The following is a 13931-nucleotide window of genomic DNA, read 5'->3' on the forward strand; positions in this document are numbered from 1 at the left end:
ACTTTAGAATAAGAGCGTAGCTAGGTTAAAATGGCTTGTGGCGTAGTCTTACAAAATTCAGAAAATGGCGCAGAAAAAGTAACGCACTGATATATGTATGTTTGCTCTCGCTCTCTCTATCCCATTCATGTCTTCAATGTCAAAGAGAGAATTCTTTCTTCAGATTTTTTTTCAAGAAAATTTTGGAAGTTTTGACGAATCCTTGGCGTTGGGAATTAGTAATTGACAGACAGCAACATTGTTGGCATTTTAGCTTTGTCAGCAATTATCAGAGCCCAAATTTAAAATAAGGCTTTGATAAATGAGTGCAAAATGTTTATAGATTTATCATTATAATTTACTGCATTTCTGACTGAAGTTCAAGAGGACTGCTTTTTTAATAAACAAGCAAAGATAGATTTTTTTGCACGCTTCATAGCGCTATAACAAGTTCCCTGAAATTTCACTGCGGCTTCTTACCCTTGCTTTTGCTAAAATGGCAGCAGCTGATCTAATCAGGCGTAAATAATTGACTAGATATGGCAGAAAACAAAAACTTTTGCAAGAATGCAAATCATATTGCGCATAATTTACGCAGTTATGCTGAACATATATATCTGCAAACTTGAAAACATCTTAATGCTTATGAATTATTAATAAGTATTTTTAACGCTTGATTGAGTTTCAGTTGAAAATAAAACCTCTACTTCCTATTAATAGTGCTGAACTACATAAAAAAGCGATCAAGAGATTAAAGAAAAATAGAGCTGGGCAGGACCCCAGGAACACTTTCAGGTTACCATTTTTCTGCAGAATTTTCTGCAGCAAATATGATGGAAGAATGGGACGTTGATCGGTACGAATCGTCACAATCTTGTGCAAAAAATGGAAAGGAACGAAAGAGCAAAACCAATGTTGGTTCATGGTCGATTTTTATGACCGGTTTGATAGCAATTCTAGCATTTGGTGGTATTATATTTATATTTCGAACAGACTCAAGAGAAAGTAGTTTTGATGAGCTGGTCACTACTGGAGGTGCTGTAAGAAGAAGTGTAGACATGACTGTTAAAGTTGAAGATAACAAATTGAAAGAATGCGACACAAAAGCCTGTCGCAAGTTGAAAAAATATATTGAAAATTCTATGAATAAAACTGTAGATCCATGTTCTAATTTCTACCAGTATGCTTGTGGAGGTTGGATAAAACGTAATCCTATCCCAACAACCAGTTCCACATTTTCAACATTCTCAAAACTAAATCAAAAAGTTGAAATTATATTACATAAAATCTTGAACAGTTCTACCGAAGAGAAAGGCACAATAAGGAAGGTAAAACAGTTCTACGATTCTTGTATGAATCAGAAAAAGATTAATAAAAGAGGGAAAAAACCAATGATGGATTTGATTGAGTATTTAAACGGATGGAGTTTAGGTGGTGGTGACAGCTGGGATAAAGAATCATGGGAAATGGAAGACATATTGTTGAAAATCCACACTGAATTCACATCGTCTGGAGGTCCATTGTTTTCAGTTCATGTTAGTGACGATCCAAAACACAGCAATAAGCATATTCTCGAGGTATACCCATAATATATCTTTTCTTGTTATTTACAAGCCTTTTACTGTTCTTAGAGTCTAATTCTTCATAACTTTCACTTTATTGTAATTAGGTCGATCAAGCAGGACCCAGTTTACCAAGAGAAATTTATTTATCCACTGATGGAACTAAGTTAAAGGTAGGAAACATACCAAAACATTATATAACCAACTGAAAATAACGTCAGTTATTTTCAAGTCTTTTTGAAGAACAAAGCATCTACAATCGGTAACAGAAATTTGGCATTTGGGGGCATTTTCAAAGTTGCGAAATACCATCAACTCGCCAATGCTCCATTAAATTATTGAGAAAAATTATTGAAATATTATCAAATTATTGAGAAAAAGCGTCATGGTGATGTCAGCTGTAATTTTATAAGCAAATATTAATTCGGCTAAAATTACTACTTGTGGAAACGGACTTTGAAATTTGTGATGTGTCAAATTTTTTTTCACCGATTGTAGAATGAAAGTTTCTTGCGTAACTGTATCTTTTCGATGTTTGATTTACTGTAGACATTGAGAGCGTACACCGAGTATTTAGAAGATGTGGCGAAGTTACTTGGCGCCAAAGGAGACATAAAGAAAGCCGCAAATGAAACCGTTGAATTTGAAAAAAGGTTGGCTGAGGTAAGTTACTTGTTATGTTCATCATTCTTATTTTTACTTTCATGTGTCAAACAGATAGCTAATAGCAAAAAGTTACGTTCATGATTTTTGTGGGGTTATCAATGTTTTAACAGGCTCCTATCTATCCTTCTAGCTCCTATACAGTAAAATCAAAAGATTTTTGAGCCAATATATTCAAATTTCCAAAAGTTTCCCGTAACCTAAAAGTTTAATTTAAAAACCATCTTGTATGTCCCTTTTGATGGCACATATAAATAGTCTGTTCTTGTAATTAGATAAGTGTTGCTGATGATGTAAAGCAGGAATCGTGGTTCCATAGAATGACTTTGCAAGAGCTTGAACAAGAAGTACCACAGGTTTGTAACAATTTTATTCACACCAAAATAACTTTAATTAATTTTTATTAATATCGCGATTAGTTTTTTTTTTCGTATAACATAATACGATTAAATATGTTTAATATAGCTGGTTGTAGAGTTAAAAAGACAAAAGTTTTACATGAAATAAGATTTGAGTTACACGCCCATCTTTTTGCAAATTGAATTTTAATTTAGTTTCCCTGGTTCAAATACATAAACGAAATATTCGAAGGAAGAACAAAAATATCAAAAGAGGAGAATATAATCGTACCTTCAATTCCATATCTGCAGAAAATGATGAAAGTTGTCAACGAAACGTCTAAAGAGTAAGTATTTGATCTGTCTATTTTGTTTTGACCACGTTTAAGTCTTGTTTAATACATTCTTTCTCGGAAAGTCGTGCAGTTTCGGAAAAAAAGGATTTCACAAGTTTGTTGTGTAGGGCGTTCTCCCTTAAAATGGTAACCAAAAAAAGGGTTAACCTCAATAATGGCATAGTTTTTACATACTCGACTTAAAAATAAAAAGCTAAAATCCGACTACAACATAACTAGGTCCCATATTATGATTTTATTTGATGCGATCTACTTGCATTGACTAGTTAGGCTAGTTGCGCACCAAAATTACTATCGAAGAGGATGATATGTGTGAGTTCCAACGTAGGTATTTTGACCTGACTGCGACACAAATTGGCGTACGTGGCGGAGTCTAAGGATTAAATAAAAAAATAAATTTAAAGAATGGTCTTATATTTGATTTCACCATATTTAAATAAAATTGATATACTAAACATGAACTTATAGTTGAGCATATATATTTGTTTGCAGGACTTTATCAAATTACATAGTGTGGAGTGTCATCCAAGATGAAGTTCCCTATCTTTCGCAAGAGTTTCTTGATGTGAGAATGCATTACAAGGAAAAAGTGTTGGGATCAAAAGGTTTGAGAAAAAGATGGAAGACCTGTGTGTCATACACAAACGAATATTTGGGAGAGGTCCTTGGGAAGCTATATAAGAAAAACAACTTTAAAGATGGCGTGAAAGTTACAGTGCGTACATTTTGTTTATCGTTCCATTACCAATGCATTTAGACTCTTGATGAAGTGAATCTTACCAAAAATAAATGTCGCATGTTTTAGGTGGAGGAAATGATAAAGAACATTCGAAATGCTTTTAAGGACAATGTCAAGACATTGACATGGATGGATGAAAAAACAAAAGAAAAAGTAGAAGAAAAAGTAAGATCATAAATAATATAACATGGCAATAAACGGAATAAGTCAAGGAAAACTGTTTAATAAGAAAATTCCAACATTACTTAATCTTCTTTAACTTTCCAGGCGGCAGCAATGAAAGATCAGGTTGGATATCCACCATATATCTTCAACGAAACAAGATTTAGCACAAAATACAAGAATGTATGTAATTTTGTGATTTTATACCTAAAAATTGGACCATGATGAGCCAGATGTATATACATGTATATAAACTATACAAGTATTGACACTTCAAAATAATTGTCTGATGTTTATTTTTCTAGTTAACCATCAAATCAGACGATTTGTTCCAAAATAGAATCAATATCATTATATTCGCTCACAACCGCATGTTAAATAAAATTAGAAAGAAAGTCGACAAAACTGAGTAAGTTATTCAACTCTTGTCGTTGGAAAAATGATATCTATGAGAGAAGACAATTCACTATCCTCTGTTTTTTAGATGGCCAATGGACCCACAAACTATAAATGCAATGTACAGCTTTAATCAGAACGGCATGAGTAAGTGATATATTTGACATTACAACTGCAGTGTATTGATATGTTGATGTCCGCGCGCCTTATACAAAAAAGTTTAAACAAATATGAAAATTTGCGAAAATGCTGTAGCTAGGTCTGTATCAATAAACGAAAGAACGCAAAAAAGTTGTTCTATTCATTGGAAGGATTTATAGTCTGGTCCTTGTAAAAAATGCCAATACAATAATATAATTTTTATACCGTCATGAAAAATTTCTTTTTTTAGTTATTCCTGCAGGCATATTGCAGCCACCTTTTTTCCATGGCGAAAAAATGTCTGTGTAAGTTATTATCTATATTATAATACCCGTATACGTCTGTCTGTCTGTCTGTCACGCAAAATGGTAGCTCAGCTGCGCAAGTAGCGAGACGCACGTGATGCGGTATAAAAAGGACGGGCGAACCCGTGGATATTTCCACGGGCTAACGACTAGTTTTTTAGATTTTTTTAGCTGCTATTTTACATTTCATTATAATTGTAACTTGGATAATTGAACGAAGCTAAATTCCCACCCACAATAACCTTTACCATTATCCAATTTTAATCTATTCCACCTTTCATCTTTTAGCGCTATGCTCTATGGTGCTATTGGCTCAATCCTTGGTCATGAGTTAACCCACGGTTTTGACAACACTGGTCGAAAGTTCAATAAGCACGGAGAATTGCGTAAGCAATGGTGGACGAACAGCTCATTAGCAGCCTTTACTAAACGATCGCAGTGCATGATTGATCAATACAATAAGTATAAAGTTCGAGGCTTGTATCAAGTAAGTTAATCAGACTATCTGGTTTTTGTTTAGAAATGGGTTAAACATAAATTTATGACTTTTTTACCTTTAACGCAAACATAATTAATGGCCGTTTTGTAATTTTAAATTTTTAACAAAACAAAAGTTAGCCTCTCAAACTAATGCCAGTAAGAAGCTCGAGGTTTCAACAAAAACACTTCAAATTGATTTTAGCACCGTTCTTTTTCTGTTTCTCAATAAAACAGCCATATGATTGAAGTATATAGCTTCCGGTTGTCAGAATAACGGTATTTTGTAGCTGTTTTGTTAGAAAGGCAAATCGTGGCAAACTTTATTGGTTAAGTCAAAGGCACATAAGATGAAATAAATTTTGTTTGAGTGAGGTATATAGCTGCTAAAGTTTTTGTAAATATTTTTTTTTGCCTTTTGCCTAGATCAATGGTAAACTGACACTTGGTGAAAATATTGCTGACAATGGAGGATTTAAGACAGCCTTAAGGGTAATTATGTCACCAGTATATACCTTTCGTCATTCATTCCCAGAAATGTCTTCAGTGCCTGGAGCAAAAACGTTTAGTTGCAAAGTGAATATTAAACTCTTTCTTACAAAATCCGATTAAATTTTTAAATTTTATTTTAGGCTTACTATGATTGGTTAGATCGAAGTGACGATGGAGATAAAACCATCAAAGGATTAGATTTTACACACGAACAACTTTTCCATGTATCTTTTGCGCAAGTAAGCAATAAAATTTTTTTTATCGCTGTTAATGTTTTTGTTGCTGACGATGATGCATTTTCAAAATTCCGTTGTTTGCTTTATCATTTTTTAGGCATACTGCAGCAACAGCCGACCAAATGAACAATATTTAGCTACTTTAAACGATAGACATTCCGAAGAAGAATTTAGGTATTTTTTTCTACATTAGCATACCGGCGTGATAAAATATTTCATTTTTATTAAGCACCATTCCTCCACCTCACTGAATGTATCGAGAATTTCCCGCAATCGGGTAGCTAAAACTGTCGATATGCAGATCTTATTGCGTAGATGTTTTTTCAGAAGCTTTATGCGATCAGGTTGTCTGTCGGAGTCATGGTTTTCTTAATTTTTCCTGGCATTTCTTACCAGTCTTCTCTGATACTCTCGTATATTTGATTGTATTACATGAAGCGTTTCTTTGATTTTTTTCCATATTTTTTTGTAAAAGTATGTGAATTCCTGATCTGCAGAAAAGATGGTAATGTTTCTACCTTGTTGGTGACTACTTCGGGCGCAGTGAAAAAAAAATCTAACTTGAGTGTATTAAATTTTGCGCAATAGCGATATAAACGTATTTCTCGCGTCGGCAAGATAATAGTAAAACTATGACAAAAAATAACCAGATGCATCCATTAGTACAAATGAAACAATGAGAATCTCCCCATTACTTATTATACTCGCATTATTTTCTGTAGGGTTATTGGTACGCTTTCTAATTCAAAAGAATTTGCAAGAGCATTTAACTGCAAAGTAGGAAGTCGAATGAACCCAAAAAAGAAATGTTCCGTTTGGGTCAACGAGAAAAGTGTTTGAATTTGGAAACGGGATTGAAAGTCCATTGCTCTGACCTTTCGAGTAACGAGGATGCTTGGGAAAGGTTTGGTAAAAGGGATCACCACAAAAGTCGATTCCATCCTTCTCTTTGAAGCTCAAAGAAGTAGCGACCACTGAAAGTAATCCATATATCAATATGTGAAAGGAAATTACATTTTAAAGTTATGAAAGTGTATTTCAAAGCACCAGAAGAACAATCTAGGAACATTACATTTATTTTCTTTTTTCCAAATATTTTAGAATCTTTTTGAAGTCTTCACACCTTCGTAGTCGTAAAACACACATTTCTATGGCACGGACGCTGTGTTGTAAATGTTAACGTGCAATTGGAAAGTTAAGTTAATAATTTCAAAAACAGTAAATTGAGGAAAGATTTATCAAAATGAATATTTTTTTAGATTAAAATCGTTTGTAATATACATTTTTTTTTATGACAAACAAGCGTTAGTTTTTTATAATAAAATTATTTTTCTTTAAAATCGGCGTTATTGGAAAGTAAAATTTCTTCTTCTGCTTCTGTTCAACGCAATTGCAAAGAGTGTCAATAAGCTGATACACAGTTTTGTAAAACTTCACTCTCATCTTAATATATGAAATGCTCTGTTTTCAATACAAATAGTGCTTTGAACTAAAAAAGGGAAAATCAAACACAATTTTTATATTTTTATAACGTAATCCAAATTAGCCTCACTCCGTTTTCTGAATCATATTTTTTTTTTCCATCCCATCAATTTAATAAGATGAAAAAAGGAAGTCGTAGCTACAGAGTTCAGTCCTTATAATAGGTGCGTGCACTTATGAAAATTCGTAGATGAAGAGAAATCGCAACTCTATATACATAATATTCATATTCCCCATACAACATACATTTCTTCAACATGTTGTTAACAGTATAAGAAAATTCAAATGTTGCTAAAGAGATGTTGATCTTCTGTGAAAAAATTACTAAGATTATTAAGCATATTAAAAGTATTATTTGGGGTTAAGACTTTTCATAAGCATACTGAAAAAATATAGATAAAGAAATATATTGTACGCCAGTTTTTGCAGTTTCCGTTTATACTCCCAAACAGATTTTTTTAGCGGTGTAACACATGATATTGAAATAACATGAAAAATGACGTAATATATCACCACATGCGCTTTTCGATGACGTAACGGAAATATGTCTGGATTAAGTTGCGACAAAAATATGTTTATTTGCCGTTTTTTCTGTTCTTTATTTGGCCTACGTATGTTTAACATATCCGTGTTGTTTACAAAGACAGAACTTTCTTACGCAAATAAATTTTCTCATTATTTGCTCCTCTAGCTTTCTGATAGGATACAACTCGTTAAGCAGATAACACGTTTTAGAATTAAAAACATCTTCATTCCCACGTTTCTATTGCATTTTTCTTTTACGAAACAATAAGAAGAACAATAGATTCGAAAAAAAACGTGAGTCTACATTCAACATATGTTATCGCCTATTTTTTTAAAAAAAATACAGATGAAATATAACCTAATTTTCTGGCCCTTCCTTTTCCTAAAACCAATTACCCAATTAACTAAACGAAATGAATGAATCAGGGGCTGTGGGACAACCAAAGGGGCATTGAAGTGCTAAAGGGAACCTAAAAATTCTGCTAATGATGGTAGGAAAACGCCCTAAAACACTCAAAGGCATTACAGAAATTCACCACAACTAAAGACTCACTAAAACGTTTTAAGCCTGGATAAATATTCCAATTGTGAAATAATTCTTCGAGAAAGCAATTTTGCCATCAGCTGTTAAATTGACGCTAATAAAAAAACGGGAAGTGTAAATCGACATATTTTTTGTGCTCGAACATTATAATAAAAAAAGGATGTGAAAATTCAAAGGCGTAAAAGAAACGGCAAATAAGTTAAAATAGCTTTTTTGTCTTTTATAACTTTTGTTTAATTATTCAAAGCATTTTTTTTCTTATATGTAAGTATACGTATAAATATAGGGTTTAATTACAGACAGTTACGGAGTACAGTACGAAAAGAGACTCTAAATCAAAAAGGACAATCTTGGTTAGGTAACTTTACTATATAGGTAAGTAACTTTATTTCATTTCTAGCGTAAATGTTACAGGCAATAAAATGTATATTTTAGAAAAAAATATGATTAACATATAAAGTCATCCAACTACATCAGGGATTGTATTGTTACAGATTTAATTTTCGCGAATTTTTCGAGTTTTCGTTAATTTCGCGAAATTATTCTCCGTAAAAGTTAGTGAAATTCTTGCAAAATTTGTTTTTTCTTTCTTTTCTTTTAAAAAACAATCAACACTATATTTTTCTTCTAATTTTTCTAGCATTTATTATATAGAGATGCAAATTTAAAATGCTTTTTTCCTAATATTCGGAAAATTTAATTCTCACGAAATATTAGGAATTACAATTAACTTCCGGCAACTCGAACTTTCAAGGGACCGAGGAAAAAAGTTTGACATGACAAATGAAAATGCGATTATAGTTTGAGATAAAGCTTTTTTCAAGAGGTATGGCAACAGTTAACGGAAATAGGTGCAATCTTAGCGATCAAAAAGGCATGCTAATCCCTTTAAATTGAATTTAAACACACAACATTATCTAATTACATCAGGAATTACTAAAACCTAAAAAAAATTATTTTAAAATCTGACATTTAACTAGTCTTTGATTTCCTTCCCTTGAGTAAAATGTTCGAATTATCCGAAGATATTACCCTTTAGGTAGGACCAAGGAGGTGGGACGAAAAATGGGTCGAGTTAACGAATTACTTCGCTAAACGTATTTCCTGAGAACTTGGCGGAAAAGTTCTTGTGAAATTTACACTTTAAAACCCGGGATCGAGGCTAGCTCGACAGTAGCCTATATTTCATGAATTTTAGCAAAATTGTAGAAAAGTATAGGACAGGGCGGTCTCTCACTTTATGAATATAAATTCTAGGACTTTTCTACATCTCTACTGACCTTTTTTAAGTATAAATTTTGTACGACAAAACAATCGATGAGAGATTTGGTTTCAAGACTTTGCTCGGGACAAAAGAAAATATTAAGGACCTAAAGAAAATATGCTGTAAAAACGCTATCTTTCATTTTAAAAAGTAAAACAGAGAATTTCCGCGTTTATAGCCTGAATAAACTGGATAAAATATAGCAAAAACTTGAGGAAAATTTTGTCCGTCATAATGTGGATACCGCTCTTTCGTGCGTTCTTTAAACACAAAGTAAACTCTACTTTAAAGGAAATTATTTTTTTTAAATTAAAATTTAGTTTCGCAAGAATTAAATTTCGCGAAAAGAGAATGTGATTATATTTTGTTTCTCAATGCACACTTTTCAAGCGCTTTTATGTAAGACACATAAAATAAAGAATGTTGAGGTAAGTCAGGAGAAAGAAAAACATTTTCAAAAAATAAATCGCCAAAACTAATTTTCGCGGAATCGACAAAAACTCGCAATATTCGAAAAAAATAATTACCGCAATAACTAATTCCTTTAAGGTAGTAGAGTACAATATATAAGTGCCCCTCCCCCCTTTCACACGGTGCTCATAGGGTTAACACATGTTATATTTTCTTTGAAAAGCTGTTAATATCTTTTTATCAACCAAACAAGAAAAAAAATCGATTTCTATTTTTGTTAACGTCGGGCGAAATATATGGAAAAACAAGTGCTGTTTTCCCTTCAAGGCGAGGTTAATAAATAATTCAAAATGTTAACTACATAAAAATTCAAAAGAATTTCTTTAGGCGTTTTGATAAGTTCACACTGTGTTTTTTTGATTCCCATTTAAAATTTTGTGAGAAATAATCCTCAAAAAGTTATTTTTAAAGTAACTCCACGTGTTTTTTATAAGCAACATTGTTGTTAACAACGCTAGGCTAAAATCAATAAATTTCAAGCATCTGTGAATTCTTTCAGTTTACAGGCGAAGAAAAACATCACAAACTTCCCATAAATATTATACTTTTTGCTGAAATTTTTTATTCAGCCTTCATGTTTCTTGAAAAATGAAATTGTGTATGATTTGCGATTGAAGAATGTGTATGCGGACGTATATCAATAGATCAAAACTCTCCCCCTATGAAATTAAAAGACCACACCCTCAGCAATGGGTTATAATCAATAATTCATAATAATGCTGACGGGGCGAAGATTTAAAAACACTTCTTTAGTTCACGCTGTGTTTTTCTTTTCTCATTTATAATCTTATGAGAATATATGCTTATTATAAAAACAAATTAAAAACTTGAACGTAGCCTTATGACCTATATGAATAGGATGAAATGGTCCTGTTTTAACTTCAAAGTAATGTCAAAAAACTATGGGTATAATTACACAAGGCTAAGTTTAAACAGTGTAGTGGTGTTAATTAAGCTTTAAAAGATTCATAACATCAGAAAAAAATACATATCATACACCAAAGCTGAGTAATATGTTTAGTATAAAAATGCCCTGATCTGAGCCTCCATAAATAACATGTAGGCGTAGTAGAGTGCTGGAAAAGTGGTTTGTATGTAATATACCTTTTGTAACCTTTCTAGGATGGAATATATACACACATTTATTTTACTTGCCATGGTATCCTGCACCATGTGCGCATTAACTAGCCAATCGGAAAGTATACCCTTGTTTCGCTGTCAAAGAAGATGTTTAAACATTTATTACAAATGTAGCAACGGTGAAGAATTAGCTGAGATCGATTGTAAACAATTACGGCATAGTTGCAGCGAACTATGCAATCAACTGTACCAAGAATATTACGGTAACGACGCAAAGACAAGCGAAAAGAAATCAACAATAGACGAATTTAAATTGTCCACTGACGAAAAAAAATCCATGTCAGCCGAAAACGAAATTACAACTAAAGATTCAAATGATGGTGTGGTTGTGAAAAGGGCGTGCCTGAATGATTGCGAAGGAGTCCGAGATTTATGTTTTACTGTATCTACTAATATCGCAGGTGTATTTGATTGCAACATGTCAAACAGAATTTGCCGAGAGTCCTGCGGCTGAAAAGCAAAACAAATCTGAACACGTAGGAATCCTTGCTACTAAACTCATATAAATTGTATTATTTAAATCAATTATTTGTGTGAATAATTAACTTAATGAAGTAATAATTTGTAAAGAAAATTCACCTCTAAATTATGTTCTTTGATAATGTTCAACATTCCCGTTCCCAGGGTCTTTTTGCTACCATAAGGTTAATTTGGATAGTTTTTTTAAATAGACCATCAGCAGTTCCAACATTTGGAAAATTGTTCATGTAGAAGAGAATGGATTGTTCACTAAGGGAAGAAAGTATTTGCGAAAAAAACATTTGCGGTTCAGCTGTACCGCAAATTTTCGCCTTCCGATTAGTTTTGAAGGGGGTAGGTCTAGAAAAAACCTATATTCCGTGCAAAGAGATCTGCTTGCCTATAAAATATATTTAATTGATAATTACAGCTAAAAAATTTGAGAAAAAAAATTTCTGCGAAAATTTGCCTCGATAGCCCGGGTTTACGGCATAACTCTGCTCAAAAATAAGGAAACTTTGAAACACGATATCTTTAAATTTACTATAGGCATCTACATGACTTTTTTAAGGTATGCTGGTTATATATCATTCTATCATTAAACAAAAAATAAATTATAAATTCATCTAATTAAGTCATCATTAATAAAAAAAACTCATGTTTGAAAAAGTAAATAGTTAGATTTTCATAATATATAATGGTTATACATGGTGATTCTTCGTTAAATGAGCTCTTATATGATGTTAAAGATACTGTAAAAATTTCAGAAGAATTGCATAATTCTGTCAAAAAATATCACGTCACAAAGTTAAAAAATTCCGCTAAAATATGAAGTCCCTAAAAACATAGCTTAGTCAAACCCTCCTGGGTACTTATGAGGGCTTTTCATTTTGAGTTTCTTTATCAGCATCTCCTTTTTTATTTTATTTAAGGGTTTTTCTTCTTTTTTTGAATTTTTCGCCTGATTTAACTTTCTGGTGCTGAATGCGTTCAATGTTGTGATTATTAGATTTTGAGTCTGTCACCATTCTTGATATCCCAAAAGATTTCAACATATTTTTAACACCTTCAGTGCTATCATTAAAATGTAACACTGCAGAGTTTATTGCCATTTCTAAAGTTTATTTGCCCACAAAAATCTTTTTGTGACAGCGAGTCCATACAACAGCATTGAAACTCTCATTCGTGTTTTGGGTTTGACCATGCAAACACTTGGACAAAAGAGAGTCATCAGAAAGTGCAGTAATTATAGGCCTCAGTAGATCAGATATCCAAATGTCTAAATTGATATGATCCTTATATTTAGATGCACCATGTTGTTTGTCATACCAATATTTACACCAGGTACTATCATTACGAGGACAAAATCGATGACGTATCGATCGATCGATGTGTAGGCAGTACAATGGAATAAAATTGCCCAAATTGCTTTTTTCATGGCATACTTATTATTAGCATACTTCCGTCAATTTTTTTCTTCCACTAAGAGGGGTTGCGGTTCCTTTATGGCTTTTCACCAAGTTTCGTAGACGGGTACCCATTCGCTTTTGGGTGTGACCAACACAATCCAACTTTTCAGGTACAACCCCATATTCTCTATAAGGATCAGACTTTACCACTTGATTAAAATAGGAAGTGTCACCATGTCCAAGGTAGTAGGAATATATCATGTTGTTCTTTTTTATCGAACGCCCAAATATTTGCACCGCAGCTGCTGCTTCCATTTCTCCAGAGGACTGTGTGTGGTTGATATTGCACACATGCGATGCTTTCCAAGCATTGTATCTTGGAGAATTTTTCTTAATTTTCCACATTCTGCAACACATACAAAATTTTGTCAATGCTTCATAGTCTAAGCATTTATCGTCTACAACACCAACGACAAATCCATTCAGGGAAGAATGTCCACGACGCGTAATAGCACAATTTGCCGAGGACTTTCTTTATTTGGCGTGGACAATCTTTATTTGCCGTGGAGTTTTTTAATTTGCCGTGACACTTGTGGGCCACCGTTACGAAGTATGACTTTAAGACCCGGGATACATAGGAGATATAACCTTTTCAATTGGCATTAATTATGGCACTCCTATTGTCCTAAAAAGGGGAAATAAATCAGTTTACCTGGTCGCTAAAGGCGTTGCTAGGGTAAAGTGAAGTCAACAACTAAACTCTTAAAACAAATCAATTTTTTTGATTTTTT

The 13931-nt window shown here is 32.8% G+C and overlaps 2 protein-coding genes across 2 annotated transcripts; both read left to right on the plus strand.

Annotated features, from left to right (window-relative positions):
- The first annotated feature begins 653 nt into the window (after window positions 1-653).
- LOC130655288 (neprilysin-4-like) lies at window positions 654-6917 on the plus strand. Its single transcript, XM_057458023.1, has 16 exons — window positions 654-1556; window positions 1649-1714; window positions 2091-2204; window positions 2480-2560; window positions 2759-2889; window positions 3391-3613; window positions 3704-3802; window positions 3905-3982; window positions 4105-4208; window positions 4284-4342; window positions 4587-4641; window positions 4930-5128; window positions 5545-5610; window positions 5751-5849; window positions 5944-6020; window positions 6569-6917. Exons 1-16 carry the CDS (start codon window positions 810-812, stop codon window positions 6684-6686), a joined length of 2316 nt encoding a protein of 771 aa, XP_057314006.1. The 5' UTR covers window positions 654-809; the 3' UTR covers window positions 6687-6917.
- A 1697-nt stretch (window positions 6918-8614) lies between these two features.
- Window positions 8615-11858, plus strand: LOC130655237 (uncharacterized). Its single transcript, XM_057457968.1, has 2 exons — window positions 8615-8772; window positions 11255-11858. The coding sequence occupies exon 2, from the start codon at window positions 11256-11258 to the stop codon at window positions 11724-11726; it is 471 nt and encodes a 156-aa protein (XP_057313951.1). The 5' UTR covers window positions 8615-8772; window position 11255; the 3' UTR covers window positions 11727-11858.
- Window positions 11859-13931: the final 2073 nt, after the last annotated feature.

This window comes from Hydractinia symbiolongicarpus, chromosome 8 (genome assembly GCF_029227915.1).
Source record: "Hydractinia symbiolongicarpus strain clone_291-10 chromosome 8, HSymV2.1, whole genome shotgun sequence".
Classification (NCBI taxonomy): Eukaryota; Metazoa; Cnidaria; class Hydrozoa; order Anthoathecata; family Hydractiniidae; genus Hydractinia; species Hydractinia symbiolongicarpus.

Excerpts from the sequence above, each read along its gene's own strand:
- LOC130655288 (XM_057458023.1), top strand. The coding sequence starts at position 810 with ATGATGGAAGAATGGGACGTTGATCGGTACGAATCGTCACAATCTTGT. Across the intron at positions 3,614-3,703 it reads AAGATGGCGTGAAAGTTACA|GTGGAGGAAATGATAAAGAA; the intron begins GTGCGTACATTT and ends CGCATGTTTTAG. Across the intron at positions 3,983-4,104 it reads TTAGCACAAAATACAAGAAT|TTAACCATCAAATCAGACGA; the intron begins GTATGTAATTTT and ends TTATTTTTCTAG.
- LOC130655237 (XM_057457968.1), top strand. The coding sequence starts at position 11,256 with ATGGAATATATACACACATTTATTTTACTTGCCATGGTATCCTGCACC.